Below are 23817 nucleotides of genomic sequence, written 5' to 3'. Positions count from 1 at the left end.
TTAACATGCATAACATTGACCGAGAAAATAAAAATATTTGACAATAATGAAAACACTATGCGACACATAATACCTAGAAATTCTAAACCCATGTTTATATTCCTTCTTCTGTAAGATGCAGAACATGCCAACAAGAAAAATCAAAATTTTTGACTATAATGAAAACACAATGCGACGCATAGATAAAAAAAATCTTCATGGTCCAACACCTCGATCATTGAACATGTATATTATTGCCTCGAGCGGATTCAGTAAATTGTCCATACGATTACAAATTTCCAAATGGAAATGTAACTAAATTTTATTTCAATATAGAACTAAAATGGCAATGATAACTAGCGTCTAGCTAGAAGAAGACTCCGGCGGCGCATCAATCCATCCACCATTTCCCACAGAAGATTGTCCTACATCGGCACCATTATAGCCCATGTAAGCACCCATCTCTAGAAATCCATTGTAGAATGGTTGATCCGATGGGCCATGACCCCATGATTCATACCCAAATGGGTCATTGACGATCAAATCATTGACGCCAGAGTTGACCAAAAGTGGAGAGGCCACCAAATTATACCCAGTTGTTGAGTTTGGGTTTGCATTGTTTTGTTGTGGGTTCACTGGGTTGGAAGAACTTACATAGTCGTTGATGCTTATATCTAGTGGGGGAGGTAGCTCAAGTGCCTGATTAGATGTGGTTTGTAGCTGGGAAGCAATCTGTGGCACTGAAGAAGATGGTGCAGGGTGGAACATTGATGGTTCCTGAGGAACCTGTGGTGCCACAATCTGTCCTGGTGGTGGTGGAGACGAAGGCATCTGGTGTTGTGGCAGATGGTGAGCCCACGGTGAGTGCGCTGATGAAGGGACAGTCTTCATGTGATTCGATGGTGGACCACTTGATGGTGGCATATTTTGTATCATGCTTGCACCACTAGTCATGGCCTTGTGGCCATAATGCAATGGTGGCAACTGGTGTCCAATTTCCTCATGGACACGATAGATTTCAGTGGATAGATTTTTTAGATCTTTGGGACCGAGTTCTTCTTCCTTCGAGAAGATAAGGTTTGCCACCGTACCTGGATGTTGCTCCAGGATTTGTTTCATATGCTTGATGGAGAGTTGGTTTTCCTTAAACTCTGTCATGCAATGCATATCTAGCCGAGCCACCTCACCTTGTAGTTGTGCAATCCTAGTAGTTGTTGCCTCATCGGCAAGTGGAATTGCCAGTGGTGCACATGCTAGGAAAGCATCAACAATGGGGTCAGCAAATGGCATCCCAAAGGAATGCATCTTCTCATTTTCCTTCTCTACGACGATAGCAACCCTAGCACTAGTGACGGCAGAGAGGTCAGCAGCGACCTTAAACAAACCGCCACATCGCTTGGAGAACGTGAAATCACGCTCTTTGTCATCATTGATGTACGTGATAGCTGAGCGCCTATCCTTCTTTGGCATAGTAACTCCTATAACGACAAAGAAACTTACTACTAGAAATAGGAACCACAAGGATCTACAAAATGCTTGAGATTTGCTAAAGCTGTTGACTAACGACATATTGGTGGGAGATATGTGGAGATGTACCCCCCTTATATAGAAGGGAAGGGTTGTGAACGCCCCAAGGACCCTTCCATTCTCCAAAAGAGAGTTTTACTAATAATACAAAAGTTCCATCTTCCTATGCCCATGTTGGGTCTACTTGTCAGAGGCATTAATAGAATGGTGTATGAGAAATATTTGTGATCATGATACTTTTGCATAATATGAATGATAATAAAATTTCATCCTAATCAATACATCCAAATTTAGTAGCAATTGATATATATCCATTAATGTTTGAGTAGAGTGGATCATGTAAATCTGTAGTAGGCATTAACATAATACAAATTTATAAACATGCTAGTTTTGTATAGAATTGATTTTTGGTCAAGTATCCATATATGAGTACATTAATATCATTCTTTTGAATTGCCGCGTATGTTACTATATGTGGGTATCTATATCCTTATTTAGAACCATACAAAAACTTCTAAACAAATTAGAAGATTAGAACCACTAAATCATTGATATCTGATTACATACACATCCTCACCCATTAGCATTGTAAATTAACGACGAGTTAAATCCTACTAAGTTTTATTTCTATGGATACCACCATTGTGATAAAATGCTTTTTATTATTAAATGTGTTCCAACAATTACATTACATTTAAATAATTCAACGAGCAAATTTGTTACATCCAAAACCTCTACTAGTAGTTGTTTTCTCTAGTAGTAGTCATTTAATCCATAATATGTTGTGAAAGAATTGACTTTTGCGCCTTCAATAGAAAATAACCTACTCTCTCCAGCTGAGTTTATAGGTTCGAATTTTAAAGTACCCCGTGCCAAGGTTCTAGCGCGAAAGCTGGCTCATATTGCGGTTACAAAATTGGCCTACTAACTTGCTTAATTTCATAGCTCAAATTTATTTTGGACCCTTGAAAATCTTGCATGTAGCAACTATTATTTTTTTAGAAGATGTAGCGCCTATATATGCTACTCTCCTCCCTCTCCATTAATTCTTAATAACATGGCCCACCTTGTCATGCCATGTATGAGATCAATTTCTCTCGTCCGTATTTTGCACTGCATGCACAATAATTGCTAATAATCCATGATGTCTTGCATTTGCATACATCCATATGAGTAATGTCCTACATTCATGCTTGATACTAAACATACGTGCAAAACAAAGTGCTAAATTGTCGGAAGTTGATCAGGGGTGACACGGCATGCGAGACATGAATTATGTGTATGCTTTAAAAACCCGCCCTAAATATTCAGAAAACGAACATTTGGAATTCTGCACCAAATCGCTGGATGGAAGGATTATGAGATATTGGAAGAAACTAGTATGTACAAGTACATAAGAAAGTCATGTTACTCTACCTTTCCCTTCAATCTCTAAGCTCCCTCGGAATAGAGAACTATGGTTGCTCCTGCCAATTGGCATCATTGACCCCACACATTGGTAAGTTATGGCATGCTCGTGTGGAACACCCATGCACACATGAGGCACACTGTAAAAAGTATCAACTATCCACTTTTCCATCTTCTAACGACCTTACCTCTCATCACTCCAGATCATCTATCTTGCTCCTAGAATTGCATTCGCCCCTTAAATTCCATCCACCTTCATTTCTAAACCAATACACCCTAGACACATTGATTTATTTTAAAATCAAATTCCATTTTTTGCTTAATATTTATATTTTGTACTAAGTTACTACTAAAGCCAGAAGGTAGGTTTCCCTTTTGTGTGACTATGATTTCAAGAATCTTTCAAAATTCATAAAATTAAGTAAACATCATGTAAATAATAACTCCCATGATAAATCCATGCAAAGGTGGGACGGGTGTGCCTCGGGAGGGTCTCTGCTACATCCTAAACATATGTAATTTTGAAGTTTCCATGTCATTTTCTTACAGGAGTAAGAATTTTTTATTTTTTGTGCACTAATCTATTAATAATTTATCAAAGAGACGAGTTACATGTCTTTGTGTCTCTAGGTACTAGAACCTTCTAGAAGTCAAACAAATTTAGAGGTCATTTATTTAGTGGAGAGGGCATGTTCCAAAATATGTAGGTAGGGGTCTATGGGGTTCGTGTGACATAGGGATAGGGCATGCCCAGCGACGCATGGGCTCCATAGGAGTCCTTCCTCTTGAGTCTCATGCCCATATCTATATATTGTGTAAAAACCCTCGCTCAAATTATCTACAATTTTTTTCCACCGCCACATTGATTCGAGGCGAAATTCATCTGCAACTCTATTTCGGTACTCTGGTGGAGGGGAAACTTATCACCATCTTCATGAACCAATGATCTCTCATGCTCCCTTGATGAGGTATGAGTAGTCCATCTCCTAGAAAACTAGTTAGTAGACGTAACTATGCGGCATCTTCTCTCCAATGTCTCACAAAGATCACATGAATTTGCTAACATGCTTGTGATCCATATAATGTAATATTATATAGAATCTTCTTGCTATGTGATAAATACTTACTATTTAATCAGATTATACATGTTGCATGGACTTTTTATAGATCTATATTGCTCCATGATTCATTACTCCATACAACTGCTAGTTTAGATGGAAGATCAATATACTGAGTGGTGTGCGTTGCTTGCTGCTAGGTGTATAGCCTAACAACAAGTTAGGCTCCCAAGTGCAGGAGTCTGTAGCTAGTGGCAAGACTTTTCCCTCATTGAAAAACCAAGGTATCAATCTATGGAGGTACAAGGTTCTGTAGGAACGAAGTATGTGTACCAGAGGGGGTGTGAATTGGAGTTCTTAAATTTTCTTCGGAGAACTCAAAACTCTCATAACCCAGCAGCGGAGCGAATGAAAAACAAACTACAAAGAGCTAAAACTAATAACCGAATGGAAACTAAACATGCGTCGAGACATATCATATGAAGGAGAACATATAAAATGAAAATATGGGTAACAGAGATAACCAACGGTGCTCGATGGAGACAGGGTATTTGTTTGACAAGTTCATCCTTCTGCACAAGGACTACGTCTGGTTGGAGGGGCTGTGACTTACCATGGAAGATAAACTCTCTTCACCCTATTATCCTCGACAATTGCTTCGTCAACCAATGTCGATTACTCATGGTAGATACTTGAGGTGATCTCCGAACCTTTATAGACTTCTTCTTCGAGAACCACAATCACTCTTGGTCTCCGAAGAATATGACACCTAACCGTCTAAAGCGTTTGCACCTCTCAAGAGTAATAGGAGGAGCACACTAGACTTAGATTCTAGTGATGCTGAACCACTATATAATTCTTTGGCTCAAGGGTTTTTTCTCTCGGTGGATTTTAAACTCAAATAGCTCGGAGAGGGGGTTGCTCAACAATCTTCTCAGATTCAAATGTAGAGCCACTAGAAAAGCCGACGTGGGGAGGCTATTAATAGTTGCAGCCTTCTCGGATGGGAAATGATCATTTTAGACATGTTGTCCAGCCAATGGCCAACCGACACGTTACACAACGGTCGGATTTGGGAGCAACAGTAACATAACTTGAGGAACAAGTAATGTTAACTCCTCAGTCTGAGACAAATCTCTCACAGCGAAGAAGATCACAGTCTCTTGCCGGCAAGCATTTGCTCGGGACAAAAAGAGATTTCTCTCGCAATTTTCATAGCATCAGAGATTCAAAGTTTCAAACGATACACCCCTCTTAATAGTACGATGGTCCTATGACTCAATAAAGAGAAGAAGAACAACGAAACAAATGCTACATCTTCACTTCGTCTTCAATCTCCTCGGATGCAGTCATTTTCCTCGGACATACACCGAACTAATTGCTTCACTTTAGAAATTTTTGAGGGGTCACTCTTGTCATCATAATCTTCGGTGATAACCTTCGCTGCAGTGCGGGGAGATTATCTTCGTCGTTTGCATCAAACTCCTCGATATCTCAGGGACCTGTTTGTCTATGTGCATTAGCAAACACATAAGTCCCATAGTGTTTATGTCAACAAACTCCAAAACATAAGGGGCCTATCATTGCACCAACAATCTCCCCCTTTTTGGACGGTTGTTGACAAACAGACAATCACCTAAGTGAAGATAGATAAGTAAAAAGTAATTCGAACAAGAGTGAATTAGCGTTACTTGGCTCGATGATGCAGTATACCCCCCTAGATGTATGCATGGATATAGATCTAGAATAAAATTCTCCTTCAATTTCCTGAAGTATATGGAGGAAATTTCAATCATTCAATATAATGATTCGCACTGATAATATATAATTCATCGGGATTGTAGTGCAATCATTCATATCTTCTGATAATAATTCCACCAGCAAAACAAATGCTTCAAGAAAGATAGTGCAGCAGGCGGGGTTATTAACATTACAACATAGAAGTTTTACAACACAGAACAGATAGTCTAATGCATAAGTTTTCAAAAGACACGTGAAACAAAACCAACGGAATGCAAAAGAGAAAATGCATCAAAACTCGATGTAATTCTCCCCCCTTTTGTCAACTAGTGTAAAAACGGTGACGAATAACATGAGTGAGAAGCGGTGAACATGATTCACTCAGAGGCATTGATAACCCATAAGTATAGGGGATCGTTTGTAGCCTTTTTCAATAAATAAGAGTGTCGAACCCAACGAGGAACTAAAGGCAGAACAAATATTCCCTCAAGTTCTATCGACCACCGATACAACTCTACGCACACTTGACATTTGCTTTACCTAAATCAAGTATGGAACAATTTTGCAAGAATAAAACTACGAGTACTTTGTGAGAATAAAACTATAAATAAATTGGAAGGTAATAAAAGTGGATAGCTTTTGTCAATAAGAAATTTATTTGTCCCTAGGCAATCGATAACAAGTACCGGTAATCATTCTTGTAATTTTATATGAGGGAGAGGCATGAGCTAACATACTTTCTCCACTTGGATCATATGCACTTATGATTGGACCAAGCATCCGCAACTACTAAAGATCATTAAGGTCGTCAAATCCAACCATAGCATTAAGTATCAAGTTCTCTTTACTCCCATACGCCATAACCCACTTATCCGCGTTTAGGCTGCCGTCACCCCCGCAACACTGACAATAAGCAAACCAGGAACATATTGCAACACCTTACAACGGGGGCCCCTCCATTTGCGTGACACGGGGGGCACTGTAGGACATGACCATAGATAAAATATACAATCATACCACCAAGATCACGATTAACCCAACATGACAAAATGAATCTACTCAAACATCATAGGATAACCATAGATAATTGGGAAATAATATATGGAGTTGAGCACCATGTTTAAGTAGATATTACAGTGGGGAGAAGAGGTGTTACACCACTACATAGAGGGGGAGGAGTTGGTGTTGACGGTAGCAAGATTGTTGATGTAGATCGTCGTCATGATCCTTGCCCCGGCGGCACTCCAGCGCCACCGCGAGAGAGGGGGAGAGAGCCCCCTACTTCTTCTTATTCCTTGGCCTCCCCCTAGATGGGAGGAGAGTTCCCCCTCTGGTCCATGGCTTCCATGGTGCCGGAGGGGCGGGAGCCCCTCCGAGATTGGATCTCCCTCTCTGTTCTCTTCTGTTTCGCGTTCCCCAGATCTGGCCCTTCACCGTTTCTTAAATTCCCGAAGATCCGTAACTCCGATTGCGCAGAAATTTTTACACGATTTTTTTCTCCATAAATTATATTTTTTGTGCCGGTAGAAGGGCCCCAACCGACTTATGAGGAGGGCATAAGACACCTGGGCGGGTGCTCGGCGCGCCCTGGTGGGTGGTGGTCACTGTGGGCCACCGTTTGCGTTGATTCCTAAATAATTCTCCGTGAAATTTTATCGCGTTTGGACTTCATTTGATACGGATTTTCTGTGAAACAAAAAACATGCAACAAACAGGAACTAACATTGGGCACTGGATCAATAGGTTAGTCCAATAAATCATATTAAATGTTGCCAAAAATATTTGAAAGTTGTATAATATTGGCATGAAACAATCAAAAATTATAGATACAACGGAGACATATGAGCATCCCCAGTCTTAATTCTTGCTCGTCCTTGAGTAGGTAAATTATAAAAAAGATAATTTTTGATGTGGAATGCTACCTATCATAAACTTGATCATATGTCTAATCACGGCATGAATATTAAGACATAAGTGATTCAAAGCAATAGTCTATAATTTGACATAAAGACATTAATACTCAGGCATCCCAAAAAAACATCATGCATGTCTTTGAAAATATCAACGCTAAAGAAAGCTATCCATACAAAATCATATAGTCTTGTTATACTCTGTCTTCTTAACACAAAGTATTTATTGTTGGGGAACGCAGTATTTCAAAAAAATTCCTACGATCACGCAAGATCTATCTAGGAGATGCATATCAACGAGAGGGGAGAGTGTGTCTACGTACCGTCGTAGCCCGAAAGCGGAAGCGTTTAGTAACGTGGTTGATGTAGTCGAATGTCTTCGCGATCCAACCGATCAAGTACCGAACGCACGACACCTCCATGATCTGCACACGTTCAGCTCGGTGATGTCCCTCGTACTCTTGATCCAGCTGAGGCCGAGGGTGAGTTCAACACGACGGTGTGTTGACGGTGAAGATGGAGTTACCGACGCAGGGCTTCGCCTAAGCACTATGGAAATATGACCAAGGTAGAAAACTATGGAGGGGGCACCGCACATGGCTAAAGATTAACTTGTGTGTCTATGGGGTGCCCCCCTGTCGGTGTCAAAACCGGCGGATCTCGGGTAGGGGGTCCCGAACTATGCGTCTAGGCCGGATGGTAACAGGAGGCAAGGGACATGAAGTTTTACCCAGGTTCGGGCCCTCCCGATGGAGGTAAAACCCTACGTCCTGCTTGATTAATATTGATGATATGGGTAGTACAAGAGTAGATCTACCACGAGATCGGAGAGGCTAAACCCTAGAAGCTAGCCTATGGTATAATTGCTGTTCTGTATGTTGTCCTATGGACTAAAACCCTCCGGTTTATATAGACACCGGAGAGGGTTAGGGTTACACAAAGTCGGTTACAATGGTAGGAGATCTGTATATCCGTATCGCCAAGCTTGCCTTCCACGCCAAGGAAAGGTCCTTCCGGACACGGGACAAAGTCTTCAATCTTGTATCTTCATAGTCCAGGAGTCCGGCTGAAGGTATAGTCCGGCCATCCCCTAATCCAGGACTCCCTCAGTAGCCCCTGAACCAGGCTTCAATGACGACGAGTTCGGCGCGCAGATTGTCTTCGGCATTGCAAGGCAGGTTCCTCCTCCAAGTACTTCATAGAAGATTTTGAACACAAAGATAGTGTCCGGCTCTGCAAAATAAATTTCCACATATTGCCATAGAGAGAATAATATTTACACAAATCTAATCTACTGACGTATTCCGTAGTGTGACACACCACGGCCAAGCCTTTATCCGAGTCGTTTCATTATCCCAACTCAGCGCGTCATGCGAGGCGGTTTCCTTGGCACGTCTTGTTAAAACAGAGATCGTGTCCCCTTATTCCGGGATTCTCATCAATACAGGCGTGGGTAACCCAACCGCTTCTAGGACTCCTAGATTATAGGCAAGTCCAAACGGACACGGAGAGGACGCTTGATATTCATCCTCTTTATAAAGGGACAAGGCTTTTATTTTTCCCTCCCGTGCTCAATCGAATCCTTCCCCCACCTCAAGCTCAAGCGCCCAAAGTTCAGGTCAGGTGCTCCGAACCTTCAGTCATGTCCGGATCTAGCCTTCAAGGCCGATGGGTGCCTTCCTCCATCACGGAAGAAGACATCAAAAAGTTGAGGGAGGCCAGATATCTGACCGCCGAGATTTTGCATCGGCTGCCTCCCCGAGGGCAGGCCGTCCCCACCCCTGAACCCAACGAGAACGTCGTGTTCGTCTCCCACTTCCTCCGAGGTCTAGGCCTTGCTCTGGATCCTTTCGTTAGGGGTTTGATGTTTTATTACGGGCTAGACTTCCATGATCTAGCTCCGGACTCCTTTCTTCATATGACGACTTTTATTGTCGTGTGCGAGGCCTTCCTCCGGGTTACCCCTCACTTTGGCCTATGGCTCAAGACCTTTGAAGTAAAGTCGAAGATGATCGAGGGGCAACATGCAGCGTGTGGAGGTGCCTCAATACGCAAGATGACGGGAGCTCCGTGGCCCAAAGGTTCCATCCCAGAGGTGTCTGAATTGTGGCAACAGGAGTGGTTCTACATCACGGCTCCTAGAAGTGCCAAGTGGGCGGCCGCCCCTGTTTTCTGCTCGGGCCCTCCACCACAACCGATGTCATGGATCAGCAGAGGTCTTAGCTAGTGTCTAGCCAAGGACATGCCTATACTGCAAAGCCGCATTCGAGATCTCTTCAATGGAGATTTCAGTTTGGTTGCGGTAATACATGTTATGCTGGTTCGTCAAGTCTAGCCTTGCAAACGCCGGCCTCTTCGCCTGTGGGAGTTCAATCCCGAGGGACCGCGTGTCATTCAAAATTTTCTCGGCCTGACGCACGAGGAGATGTACAAGTCATTCTTCGGACCTCAGGTGGAGTGTCCGGAAATCACCGAGGACGTGGGCCTGAGTAGTAACCACGCCGCCGAACAGGTAAGGCATCTTTCGGCCGAACATACTATCTCTCCTTTGTTACGAAGTTATTTTTGAGAGTTTGCTTTTTGACCAGGACTGTCTAACAAAGGCAAAGTTGATTCGGTGTTCGCCCCCCTCCCTGAGGGTTTGGAAAATCCGGTATTGGAAAAGATGCTCCAGACCGCACCTTGCCCGGAGCCCTTGAAGGAAGATACTGTGGAGGATAATACGAGCGGACGCGGGCCCCCAACGCTGCCCATTCTAACCGAGCGAGCGAGCGTCTCCATGAAGGAAGACGACCAGAAGAGGAAAAGGACTGCGCCCGGGGATTCGGAAGCCGAAGCTTCCAAACGGGAGAAGAAGTCTCCCACAGAGCGTCCTACCTTGGGGGGCGCTGTTGCCGCACAAAGTCCGCGGGGGGATCAATTCTCCCGCGAGTCGTAAGTGACCCGAAATACTTTAATAGTACAGATATACCATCTTTTTCTTCTGAGAAAATAACCACCGCATATATCTTTGCAGTTCGGGCCTTAGCCCTTCTCAAATGAGCTCGTCTTCGGGGGATTTTCTTCCAGAGATGATGGATGGCGAAACGCCTCCTCCGGACTCCTCCGCTCCGGAAGCGGGCGACCCTGAAGTGTCGTCGCGGAGGGCCTCTCCGAGTCCGGTGAGGCCGGAAGATAATCCCATTGACCCCCCAAAGCTCCCAGTGTCCGGCTCCCGAAGAGAGCAGACAAAAGAGTCCAGCACCGTTTAGTGTGCGATCGAATGTTCTAAGGGAGTTGGTGGGGCGAGCGGCCATCTCAGATGAACACCGTGTGCTGATGAATACGGTGATGGAGAGAATATCGTCCGCCGAAAGCGGATTGCATGAAGCTTTTATAAGTCTACTAACAGGCTTTGAGGTACGTAAAAGAATGTATGGTAGTCCTGCACATGCTAGGTGTGCCCTGTGGGCATAGTAGCCCCTGAGACTCTGGTTGTCGTCGGAAACGACGACGAACAGAGGATCATATTCCCAGGTAATAACCATACTGCCTCTATGTGCAGGTGATGGAAGCTCCGGTGGCTAGCCGGACTAGCGAGTTTGCCCATTTAGAACGGCAGTTGGATGCGGCAGATGCCGACATCGAGCTTGTTAACAAAAGGCTTGACGAGGCACAGGGTAAATGTCATTATCTGGTAAACGCCACATAGGAAGAGCAGCATGATGCCAGTATCTTTAATATGTTGTGACTGCAGATAGAGCTGCCACTATTGAAGCCTTGCGGGCAGAACTTGCCCGAGCCAAGGAACAAGCGAGGTTGGGTAATGCGGCTGCTTTGAAGGAAGCCGAAGAGTTGCGAGCCGAGAAGGCCACGCATGGCGAGAGCCGAGAAAAGATGGCAGATGTCCATAGAATTAAAAGCTGCCGCCGACCGTTGCCGGGTTCTTGAAAAGGAAAACCAAGCGAAGGCATCGGACCTTGAGAAGGCTGTTGCGACGAAAAAAGACCTCCGCTCTGCTATGAGGGCAAAGAAGGAGGAGCTGCGGGAAGCCGGGGATATTGTAGCTGGGAAATCCTTTATGTTACGGAGGAAGTTCGGAGATCCACTGTATGCCCCTCTGGATCGGCTGTGGAGTTCGGAGGATGTGTATATGGATTTGGCGGCGAGCGCTACCGATGCGGCCAAGTACTTCCAGGGTCAGACGGACTGTGAAGTAGACCAGCTGTTTTGGAGACAATTCCATTCTCCCGAGCATCCACTTTCATTGACTGACCAATTAGCCGAATGTGCCGAACTAAATAGGTTGTCCGTGCTCTCCATGAGGTCTGTTGTGGATCAACTATGGCCGGAAAGGTCAAAACCGAACAGCTATTTCAGCTTGGTGCAACAGTTCCTTGACGTGGTGCCGCACATTAATGCGATGAAGAGGTCAGCGTGCATAGAGGGCGCACGGATGGCCTTTGCCCGTGTTAAAGCATACTGGGCGGAGATGGATGCTACCACTTTTGCAGCGCGGGATTCGGCCATAGGTCGAAGGGCTGCTGAGCACTACTTTGAAGAAGTTCTTGAAGGTGCTCGTTTGATAGAGACCAAGTGCTCAAAAAATATTATGTTTGAGTGATATGTAATTTCATTGTAAGCGAAATGCTTTTATAAATTTTCATAAGGCTATTTTTATACTTTTGCCTGAAAGTAATATGATGCCTCCTGGGCGGCCGTTTATGTATACATGTGTATAACCCGAAAGATTGCAGTCGTCGGCTTCAACCCCCACGCATATAATGCGGAGGTGCTCGCAAAAACATGCGTTCACACTTAACCCAACGTCTTGGTCCTATTAAGGAGGTGATAGCGGAGCGAGCGAGGCAACCGGACTATAATGCTTTAGCACTTTCACTTAGCCATAGGAGTTTGATAGTGGGGCTACTAGATAGCCCCTGGTGGCTCCGCACTCTCCCGTTCTCGGGGTGCGTACATGCCTGGCCGGAAAACGGCCCTTCGTTAAGGCGGAGGAATTCTAACATTCCCACAGGTCATCGAGTGGTTGACCAGTCTCACGCTATATCATGACAGTCAGTTTTCGGCTTTCTCTACTGAGGTGCTCATCCGGGTGAACCAGGGCACAATCGCAGTAGTTCTCCTGGTGCTACCTTAGCCGGTAAAGCGGAACGTAAGGCACCAAAACACAGGAGCCGGGAAAACCCAACATTTGACCAAAGACAATGATTCGGAGCTGATGCATATAGGGCCAAACTCGCGACGCCGAACACTCCCTAAGGTATTCGGTCTTTGTGGTATAAACCGGGCCTAAATAATGGCCTTTGTAAGAAGCCCCTTGTGTCCAGGTACGTGCATTGTTCTAGCGTGGCCACATGCCAAGACGTCAGCATCCTTCTCAATGGTGGATATGTATCAACAAGAGATAGTAAAAAAGGTTTACGCAGGGTCTTAATCTATAAAGAATCCTTGGAGCGGGTCCCTGCTGCACGTCTGCGCCTATGTCTCCGTTGTGCCATATCCTGGACGGGTGTAGCACAATGATTGTCTGTAAAAGAGAGGAATTTAAGTGAAAAAGTTGTCGTGCAAAAAGATAGTTTGTTAAAGAAACCATGTGTAATTCAAGATGAGAAGAAATTGCCACTTGTCTGCGTGTGTTGAGCCCCTTGTATTGACAAATAGGGGTGTGACCATTTATTCGTTATAAGTAGCGGAGCCAGACTCAATTAGTTGTGTCTGAGGTCTTGACGACCTATTGGATGCTTTCGCTGGTCCGGGCGCCTTTAGTGTGCGGCTGCCAAGGCAGCCTCACTCTCTTCGGCGCGCAGAGATCGCTTGATATTTCCATGCACTATAATGATGCCACGTGGACCGGGCATCTTGAGTGTGAGGGAGGCGTAGTGTGGTATTGCATTAAAGCGAGCGAAAGCTTCGTGTCCGAGTAGTGCTTGATAGCCACTTTGAAATGGAGCGATGTAGAAAGTTAAATGCTCGCGACGGAAGTTATTGGGGGAGCCGAATATAACTTGTAGTAGGAGGGAGCCCGTACAACGAGCCCCTGGGCCTGGCGTTACTCCTTTAAAGGTAGTATTTCTATGGCGAATTTGTGTTGGGTCTAACCCCATCCCGTGGATTGTATCCTGATATATTAGGTTTAGGCTACTGCCGTCGTCCATCAAGACTCGTGTGAAGTGATATCCGCCAATTACTGGGTCTAATACCAGGGCAGCCCATCCTGCGTGTCGGATACTTGCTGATTAATCGCGATGGTCGAAAGTGATCGGTTGAGACGACCAGTGGCAGGACTTCGCGGTGATAGGCACTTGGGTATATTTGCCTGGGAGTGCCGCGTTGTTTTTTCCCTTGATCACGTGTAACACGTTTACTGTTTTGACTTCTGGTGGAAATTTCTTTTGTTCCCCCGTGTCTTGCTTGGGGGGCTCGTCCTCGTCTTCACTTGGTGTATCCTCCCCCTTGTGTACGGTGTTGAGCTTGCCGGACTGCTTGAAGACCCAACGTTCTCTGTGGGTATGATTAGCAGGTTTACCAGGGGTACTATGGATCTGACATACTTGGTCCAGAATTTTGTTGAGGCTGGACAGTTCATCCCTGGTGCCTTTAGGGGGGCGGCTTTTGACCTGGCCGAGAGCTTTTGAATCCGGCATTTACTGCCGTGTCCTTCATGTTGTCTTCTTTATTCCGGCGTTTGTTATTGCTGTTGCACCGTGATTTCCCATTTCCATCTCTAACTTCAGATGTACTGGGGTCGCTGGTGCTGCATCTGGCTAGCCAGCTGTCCTCACCTGCGCAAAAGCGGGTCATGAGGTTTGTTAATGCGGCCATCGTTCTCGGCTTATTTTGGCCGAGGTGTCTGGCGAGCCATTCGTCTTGGACGCTATGCTTGAAAGCTGCCAAGGCTTCGGCGTCCGGACAGTCGACAATCTGGTTCTTTTTAGTAAGAAACCTGTTCCAAAGTTTTCGGGCTGACTCTCCAGGCTGTTGAGTTATATGACTCAAATCATCCGCATCCGGAGGTCAGACATAAGTCCCTTGAAAATTTGCCCGAAAGTCGTCTTCGAGCTCTTCCCAACTTCCAATGGAGCTTTCGGGGAGGCCTTTGAGCCAGTGACGAGCTGGCCCTTTGAGCTTGAGGGGTAAGTACTTGATGGCGTGGAGATCATCTTCTCGAGCCATACGGATATGAAGGATGTAGTCCTCAATCTAGACCCCATGGTCTGTTGTTCCGTCGTATGCCTCTATGTTTACAGGCTTGAATCCCTCTGGAAATTCATGGTCCAGCACCTCATCGGTAAAACATAGGGGGTGTGCGGCACCCCTGTAGCTGGGTGTACCGCGTTGTTCGGATGTTTGTTGTGTTGCATTGTATGCTGGGGCGCGCTTGCGTGGTCCATAGATGGATCTTGTTGCGCCGTCCTTTGGGTGCGAGCCCTCGCATGGGTCGCGTATTGTATTGTGAGCGGCGTTGTATGCCGCTCTGTGTTGGTAGAGGGGTCGTCTATCTGACCAGGTGGCTGCTTTGATATTTGGTTGTGGGGGGTCTGAGGCTTCCTCATCGAATTCGGGTAGCAGCTTCCGCTTTGGGTAGCTCTTGGAGGGGCGATTGTCGCCGTACCTTGCTGCAGTGTTTAGTATTTTACTCCATCTGATTTGGAGTGTGTCTTGCGCGGCCTTGAGCCTTTGCTTCTACTTTTTAAGACTCCTCGCGGTGGCAACAAGCCTTTTACGGGCATTTTGCTGCTCCGGGTGCCTGCCCGGCGTTATGTCGTCCGGACCATTATCCTTGATAGGATTTGTTTGTTCGGTTTGATTATCCGGATTGCCGTTGTCCGGCAGCGGTTCGCCCTGCTCCAGCGCTAGGTCTGTGTGGTCACTATTTCTATCGAGGCGGGATTTGGGGCGGCGCTTGCGTCGCCGCTTTGACTGCTTTTCGAGGGAACAAGCCTTCGGTGCGTCCTTCCGCTCCTCGTCGTCATCTTTTGGTGCGTCCACCATGTATACGTTATATGACGAGGTGGCGTTCCAGGGCCCAATAGGCGCTGGTTCTTCATCGTCTCCTTCATCGGCGTCCATACCGTCGATGTCTTCGGAGTCGAAGTCGAGCATGTCGGTTAAATCATCGACAGTGGCTACAAAGTGGGTGGAGGGTGGGCGGCGAATTTCTTCATCGTCTGTATCCCAATCTCGCTGACCGTAGTCCGGCCAGGGCTCTCCTGATAAAGAGAGAGACTTCAGTGTCTTCAGAATATCAACGAAAGGCGAGTGCTGAAAGATGTCCGTGGCAGTAAACTCCATGATCGGCGCCCAATCGGATTCGATCGGCAGGGGCGCGGAGGGTTCGGAGTCCGGAGAGGAGTCCGGCTCCTTGGAGTCACGAGTCTCGCAGAGTGCGGGGCTGGTGTTCGGCTCGATTGCCGTTGGGATCGCAGCCCCCGAGGCGGCGTCCAACCACCCATCCTCGATCGACGCAGTTGGCTCGGAATTAAGGGTCGAAGCCGATGCGGGTGCGGCCTCCAGGGCACTGTTCGGCGGCAGAGCTAGATCATGCTCGTCGTGACAGTGCGGCGCGCTCGGCAGTGGCTCAAATCCGTCGAAGATCAAGTCCCCGCGGATGTCAGCCGTGTAGTTTAAGCTTCCAAATCTGACCTGATGGCCAGGGGCATAGCTTTCGATCTGCTCCAGATGGCCAAGTGAATTGGCCCGCAGTGCGAAGCCACCGAAGACGAAGATCTGTCCGTGGAGGAAGGTCTCACCCTGGACTGCATTGCCATTGATGATCATATGAGCCATCAAGCCTGACGGCAACGACATAGAGGAACTCTCAATGAAAGCACCAATGTCGGTGTCAAAACCGGCGGATCTCGGGTAGGGGGTCCCGAACTATGCGTCTAGGCCGGATGGTAATAGGAGGCAAGGGACACGAAGTTTTACCCAGGTTCGGGCCCTCTCGATGGAGGTAAAACCCTACGTCCTGCTTGATTAATATTGATGATATGGGTAGTACAAGAGTAGATCTACCACGAGATCGGAGAGGCTAAACCCTAGAAGCTAGCCTATGGTATGATTGTTGTTCTGTATGTTGTCCTACGGACTAAAACCCTCCGGTTTATATAGACACCGGAGAGTGTTAGGGTTACACAAAGTCGGTTACAATGGTAGGAGATCTGTATATCCGTATCGCCAAGCTTGCCTTCCACGCCAAGGAAAGTTCCTTCCGAACACGGGACGAAGTCTTCAATCTTGTATCTTCATAGTCCAGGAGTCCGGCTGAAGGTATAGTCCGGCCATCTGGACACCCCCTAATCCAAGACTTCCTCACCCCCTCCCCCGTATATAAAGGAGGGGAGGAGGAGGCCGGCCGGCCACAAGGGGCACGCCAAGGGGGGAGGAATCCTACTCCCAGTAGGAGTAGGTTTCCCCGTTTCCTAGTCCAAGAAGGAGAAGAAGGGAAAGAGGAGAGAAGAGAAGGAAGGAGGGGGGCCCTTCCCCTTGTCCAATTCAGACTGGGCAAGGGGGGCACCACCTCTAGCCAGCCCTCTCTCTTCTCGACTAAGGCCCATTGTGGCCCATTAATCCCCCGGGGGGTTCCGGTAACCTCCCGGTACTCCGAAAAATACCCGATACACTTCGGAACCATTCCGGTGACCGAATATAACCTTCCAATATATCAATCTTTATGTCTCGAACATTTCGAGACTCCTCGTCATGTCCATGATCTCATCCGGGACTCCGAACAACCTTCGGTACATCAAATCACATAACTCATAATAAATATCATCATCGAACGTTAAGCGTGCGGACCCTACGGGTTCAAGAACTATGTAGACATGACCGAAACATATCTCCGGTCAATAACCAATAGCGGAACCTGGATGCTCATATTGGTTCCTACATATTCTACGAAGATCTTTATCGGTCAAACCGCACAACAACATACGTTGTTCCCTTTATCATCAGTATGCTACTTGCCCGAGATTCGATCGTCGGTATCATCATACCTAGTTCAATCTCGTCACCGCAAGTTCCTTTACTCGTTTCGTAATGCATCATCCCGTGACTAACTCATTAGTCACATTGCTTGCAAGGCTCATAGTGATGTGCATTATCGAGAGGGCCCAGAAATACATCTCCGATACACGTAGTGACAAATCCTAACATCGATCTATGCCAACTCAACAAAAACCATCGGAGACACATGTAGAGCATCTTTATAGTCACCTAGTTATGTTGTGATGTTTGATAGCACACAAGGTGTTCCTCCGGTATTCAGGAGTTGCATAATCTCATAGTCATAGGAACATGTATATATTATGAAGAAAGCAATAGCAATAAACTAAACGATCATAGTGCTAAGCTAGCGGATGGGTCTAGTCCATCACATCATTTTCTAATTATGTGATCCCATTCATCAAATGACAACACATATCCATGGCTAGGAAACCTAACCATCTTTGATTAACGAGCTAGTCAAGTAGAGGCATACTAGGGACACTCTGTTTGTGTATGTATTCACACATGTACTAAGTTTTCGGTTAATACAATTCTAGCATGAATAATAAACATTATTCATGATATAAGGAAATATAAATAATAACTTTATTATTGCCTCAAGGGCTTATTTCCTTCAGTCTCCCACTTGCACTATGGTTTTCCATTGAAGAGGAAAGAGTGATGCAGCAAAGTAGAATAAGTATTTCCCTCAGTTTTTTAGAACCAAGGTATCAATCCAGTAGGAGACCACACGCAAGTCACCTAGTACCTGCACAAACAAACAAGAACCTCACAACCAACGCGATAAAGGGGTTGTCAATCCATTCACGGTCACTTACGAAAGTGAGATCCGATGGAGATAATAAGATAAATATTTTTGGTATTTTTGTTGTATAGATTGAAAAGTAAAGATTGCAAAATAAATAGTAAACTAGGATTGTAGACCGGAAACTTATATGATTTAAAGTAGACCCAGGGGCCATAGGTTTCACTAGTGGCTTCTCTCAAGATAGCATATATTACTGTGGGTGAAGAAATTACTGCCGAGTAATTGATAGAAAAGCGCATAGTTATGATGATATCTAGGCATGATCATGAACATAGGCATCACGTCCGTGTCAAGTAGACCGAAACGGTTCTGCATCTACTACTATTACTCCACACATCGATCGCTATCCAGCATGCATCTAGTGTATTAAGTTCAAGAGAACAGAGTAGCGCATTAGGCAAGATGAGATGATGTAGAGGGATAAACTCAAGAAATATGATATAAACCCCATCTTTTTATCCTCAATGGCAACAATACAGTACGTGCCTTGCTGCCCCTACTGTCATTGGGAAAGGACACTGCAAGATTGAACCCAAAGCTAAGCACTTCTCCCATTGCAAGAAATATCAATCTAGTAGTCCAACCAAACTGATAAATCGAATAGACTTGCAAAGATATCAAATCATGCATATAAGAATTCAGAGAAGAATCAAATATTGTTCATAGATAATCTTAATCATAAACCCACAATTCATCGGATCTCGGCAAACACACGACAAAAAGAATTACATCGAATAGATCTCCAAGAACATCGAGGAGAACTTTGTATTGAGATCCAAAGAGAGAGAAGAAGCCATCTAGCTAATAACTATGGACCCGAAGGTCTATGGTAAACTACTCACACATCATCGGAGAGGCTATGGTGTTGATGTAGAAGCCCTCTGTGATCGAATCCGCTCCGATAGATCACCAAAAAAGGTCCCCAGTTGGGATCTCATGGGTACAGAAGGTTGTGGCAGTGGAAAAGTGATTTCATGGCTCCCCTCGATGTTTTAAGGGTATGAGAGTATATATATAGGCGAAAGAAGTAGGTTGGTGGAGCTGCGAGGGGCCCACGAGGGTAGGGGCGCGCCGCCCTACCTCGTGGCCACCTCCCTGCTTCCTTGAAGTCTACTCCAAGTCTCCTGGATTGCGTTTGTTCCAAAAAAGATCCTCGCGAAGGTTTCATTCTGTTTGGATTCCGTTTGATATTGCTTTTCTGCGAAACACTAAAATAGGCAAAAAAACAACAATTTGCACTGGCTTTCGGTTAATCGGTTAGTCCCAAAAATAATATAGAAGTGCATAATAAAGCCCATAAACATCCAAAACAGATAATATAATAGTATGGAACAATCAAAAATTATAGATACGTTGGAGACGTACCAAGCATCCCCAAGCTTAATTACTGCTCGTCCTCGATAGGTAAATGATAAAAACAGAATTTTTGATGTGGAATGCTACCTAATATAATTTTCAATGTATTTCTCTTTATTGCAGCAGGAATTTTTAGATCCGAAAGATTCTAGATAGAAGTTTAATATTGACATAAAAATAATAATACTTCAAGCATGCTAAAAAACACTACTAGGGAAAAGCCTATACACAGAATTTTACCAGTAGCGCTGTACAAAATCAAGTAGCAGCAGCGCGCGTAAATAAACCGCGCTACTGCTATGACTTTAGCAGTAGCGCGTACTAGCGAAAAGCGTTGCTGCTACGTTTGAACTGGGCGCACATGGCTAGCCCAACCTAGCAGTAGCGCGTATAATGGCCCAGCGCTACTGCTAATCGCTATAGCTGCAGCGTGTATTCCAGAACGCGCTGTAGCTAACGTAGCAGCAACGCCCTTTCTGGAACGCGCTACTGGTACTTTTGACTTAACCACACGGTTCGTCCTTCCCCACGGCCACTTCATCCCCCAAATCAACTCCACTCTCGCCGCCGCCATCGCCCCTCTGCCGCCGCGCGCTCTCCCCACGCCGCCCCCGACCCCAGATTCAACGTCGGCCCCGCCCCCGACCTCAACGCCGCCCGGGACGACGCCCCCGCCCCCGACCTCAACGCCGCCCCGGACGCCGCCCCCGCCCCCCCCCCGACCTCAACGCCGCCCCGGAGCCTCGACCATGACCTCGACGCCGCCTGCCCCTCCCTCGTCGCAGGCACCCGAGGTGAGCACGCCTGCTCATCCCTCTCCCCTACCTCTGCCTAGGGTTTCTACCTCCATCAAATTAGTTAGGTTGGAAACGAATCGGATGCGGATGCGGCTCAAATGAGTTAGGGTTCATGTAAGGGTGGAAACGAATCAAATTTCTAAGATGAATCGTAAAACGAGTAAAATTTGACCACTTATTTCACTTTATAGTTGGATAATTGGAATATCCGCTACCACTTTCCACCCCTATAGGTTCATCAAATTAGATGGTAATTAGGGCAGTAGTTCTTAGGTACTAATTAGTTAGTAAGAACTAGGTACTAATTAGGTACTAGAATATTTTTATTTATGGTAAGTTTATTTTTAGTAAGAACTAGTTGAATTAATAGAACTAGTTAGTAAGAACTTGTTGCTATTTTTTTAGTTAAAGCAATTTTCCCGCATCGACGTGGACGATGCCTATCCCGCATCCTCGTCGTCGAGTCGGCGGAGGACGACACTTGCTTGACCAGATGGGCCATGTCCGGGACTGGGCTCCGCCGGGGCTGTACTGGGAGGCGCTACCTACCGGGGGGCGCAGGTTGGTGAGGAGCCAGCCTGTCATTGACCCGAACCTTCTTTGGTGGTGGTCGCGTGGGCCAGTGACGGTCCAGAGGCTCGAGGACTCCGCGGAGGTGGTGCGCCACCGTGTCAGTGAGGAGGATGCGCACGTCCGTCGCTACTTGTTTGCGTTGGAGCATAGGTTCTCCAATACCTGGCAGGTTCTCCAGGGATCTCACTGGAGCTATGATCCCGTGATGGTTCCTTCTGTGTGGGTGTCCACCGCCCGCGCCGATACCCGTCGTGTGCTAGGGTTTTAGTTGTACTAGTGATGTTATATGTATGACACTATTCGGGATGTATTAGTGATAATATTCGACGATGTACGGACGCATGAGATGATTTACTTTTTCTTATTGAATGCATGCTAATTTGAGTCTTATAAGATATTTTGAAATGTATATCTTGTGTTGCTCAATATCCAAGTGGCCGGTCATGTTTGCAGGTTACACCTCCGAGTGGCCTATGTTTTGCCAGAGTGTTGATTCATTTCTGTTCCGGCAAATTTCAGGCGCTCGATATATCCTATTTTAGCAAAGGTCATGCCCGATTTTTCCGTGAATTTTGGCATGACTTTTGCCAGAATATGTAGGAAATATCGAGTGCCCCGGATTTGTGTGTTGAGTATCCTGGTAGTTGTCTTCTATCGATTTTCAATTAATGTTTTAACTATGAACATAGGAAATGTTTGATGACAAAAAGGATTTCGGTATTTGGAAATACTACGAAGACGAGCGCAGCCTGTGCGACGGAATCTTCCTAGATGATGATAGGCGCTTCAGCATGAAGCTGGACGAGAACTTCGAAGTGGATACAGTAAGTCACAACGACAAGTCTTTTTTCGTAATTAAGCATGACATCTGCTTCATTTTCTTCAACTTATTTTTTTTACTATTCTACTAGCGTATCCCCTGCCATGCAAGAGTTTTTGTATTGGATAAGATAGGTTTCAGTCATATTATGGAGGTAATGAAAGTTTATTTGAAGACCGAGCATGGTTATATTTTCCACGCAAAATTATACAATTCAGACGACTACACCTATTTTGGATGCAAAACATGGCGAGCACTATGCAAGACTTGTGCATTTCAGCCTGATACGGTTATCACCTTTGATATTCGTCCGGAAGATGATATTGAAGGTAATACCGACATCTGGGTCGATGTGCAGACGCCTCCAGTTACACCAAAATGTAAGTTTCTCAACCATATTTATGTCTTTGATATTGTTTATTCAAAAATAGTTGACAACTAATTTGTATTGTCAGCTTATTTCGGTGCAAGCAAACATGTCCAGCGCTTGGTAGACAGGACCTACTACTGTCCTGGGGCTGAACTAAACTGCGAGGAGCTAAGTCATTATGTTTCATGGCTTGAGGATCTTGATACCGTCAAGACAAATTTTCTTCCTGGACTTAGAAATCTTAGTACTGAAAACGTGCGACCAATAGTGTTCGTCATGAACTACGGTCACATCTATTTAGGAAGGATGGTAAGAATTTTACTATTTGTCCTCAGTGCATCTTTTCCATACATTATTTGTGAAGCTAAACTTCATTGCTAAGTATGTGACCATACGATGTTCTTCAACAGGGACTCCCGATGAATGATGTGCCTTATGGGATCGAGACTAAAGGTACCATGAGTATTATTAGCTTACGGCCAAGATATCCTACATGTTACTTTAGTGCATTCAAGATCAGTGATGACTGCTTAATAGTGCAAGACTGGACCAGATATGTGATGGGGGAGCGCAGACAAGTACTAGGGGGCAGCAAACAGATCTGCTACCCAAAATTAGGAGACAGGTTCATCTGCATGCTCCAACTTGATCAAGGAGGAGAGCTACACATGTTTTATGTTGTTTTACCTAAGAGAGAGCAGCAGGAGTGATTAGCTAGAAATGAGTTTGAGGATGATGATGTGCTACACTATTACTATGATGATAAAATAGCTAGTGTTGGTGGTAATGACTGATGATTATTATTAGCTAGTGTTAGTGGTGATTAAATAAATATTGTTGGTGCTAATGATTATGATGATGATTAAATAGCTTGTGCTGGCGGATTAGATTCAAGTGGAGGCAACATGTGGTGCACATCGAAAGTACTACTAGTCCAAACTAGATCAAGTTTGGATTAGTAGTATACTTTTGACATGCACCACATATTGCCTCCACTTGAACCTAATCCACCTTCATTTGACACACTGTTATGGACATAATGATGTAAACCTCATAACTGGTATTGTACCAATATTTGTACGATGGCGCATAAATACACTAAAAATAAAAAAATAAAAAAACAATACTAGTAGCGATGGAAAGAAAACACGCTGCCAGTAGTTACATTAGCAGCAGCGTGGGAGTGAACAAGCGCTGCAGCTATTTGTCCTAGCAGTAGCGCGTGCGGCACGCGTTACTGCTAAGCAATAGCTGTAGCGCCTTATTAGTAGCGCGCCTACCCGCGCTACTAGTGAGCACAAAACCAGCGCTACTGCTAGGGTTTTCCCTAGTAGTGCAAGCAATCATGTCTTATCAAAATAACATAGCCAAAGAAAGCTTATCCCTACAATATCATATAGTTTTGCCATGCTTCATTTTCGTCACACAAAATGCTCCCATCATGCACAACCCCAATGACAAGCT

The 23817-nt window shown here is 45.4% G+C and overlaps 1 protein-coding gene across 1 annotated transcript; it reads right to left on the bottom strand.

The window, feature by feature from the left end:
• Positions 1-342: 342 nt before the first annotated feature.
• LOC125518196 (MADS-box transcription factor 47-like) lies at positions 343-1449 on the bottom strand. The gene has a single exon (XM_048683116.1). The coding sequence runs from the start codon at positions 1447-1449 to the stop codon at positions 343-345; it is 1107 nt and encodes a 368-aa protein (XP_048539073.1).
• Positions 1450-23817: the final 22368 nt, after the last annotated feature.

The sequence above is a fragment of the Triticum urartu genome, chromosome 7 (assembly GCF_003073215.2).
Source record: "Triticum urartu cultivar G1812 chromosome 7, Tu2.1, whole genome shotgun sequence".
Taxonomy (NCBI): domain Eukaryota; kingdom Viridiplantae; phylum Streptophyta; class Magnoliopsida; order Poales; family Poaceae; genus Triticum; species Triticum urartu.
Note: the sequence above shows the minus strand (reverse complement) of the source record. Positions and strands in the feature narration are given on the sequence as shown.

Bases quoted from the DNA above. Each gene is read 5' to 3' on its own strand.
- LOC125518196 (XM_048683116.1), bottom strand. From the start codon at position 1,449: ATGCCAAAGAAGGATAGGCGCTCAGCTATCACGTACATCAATGATGAC.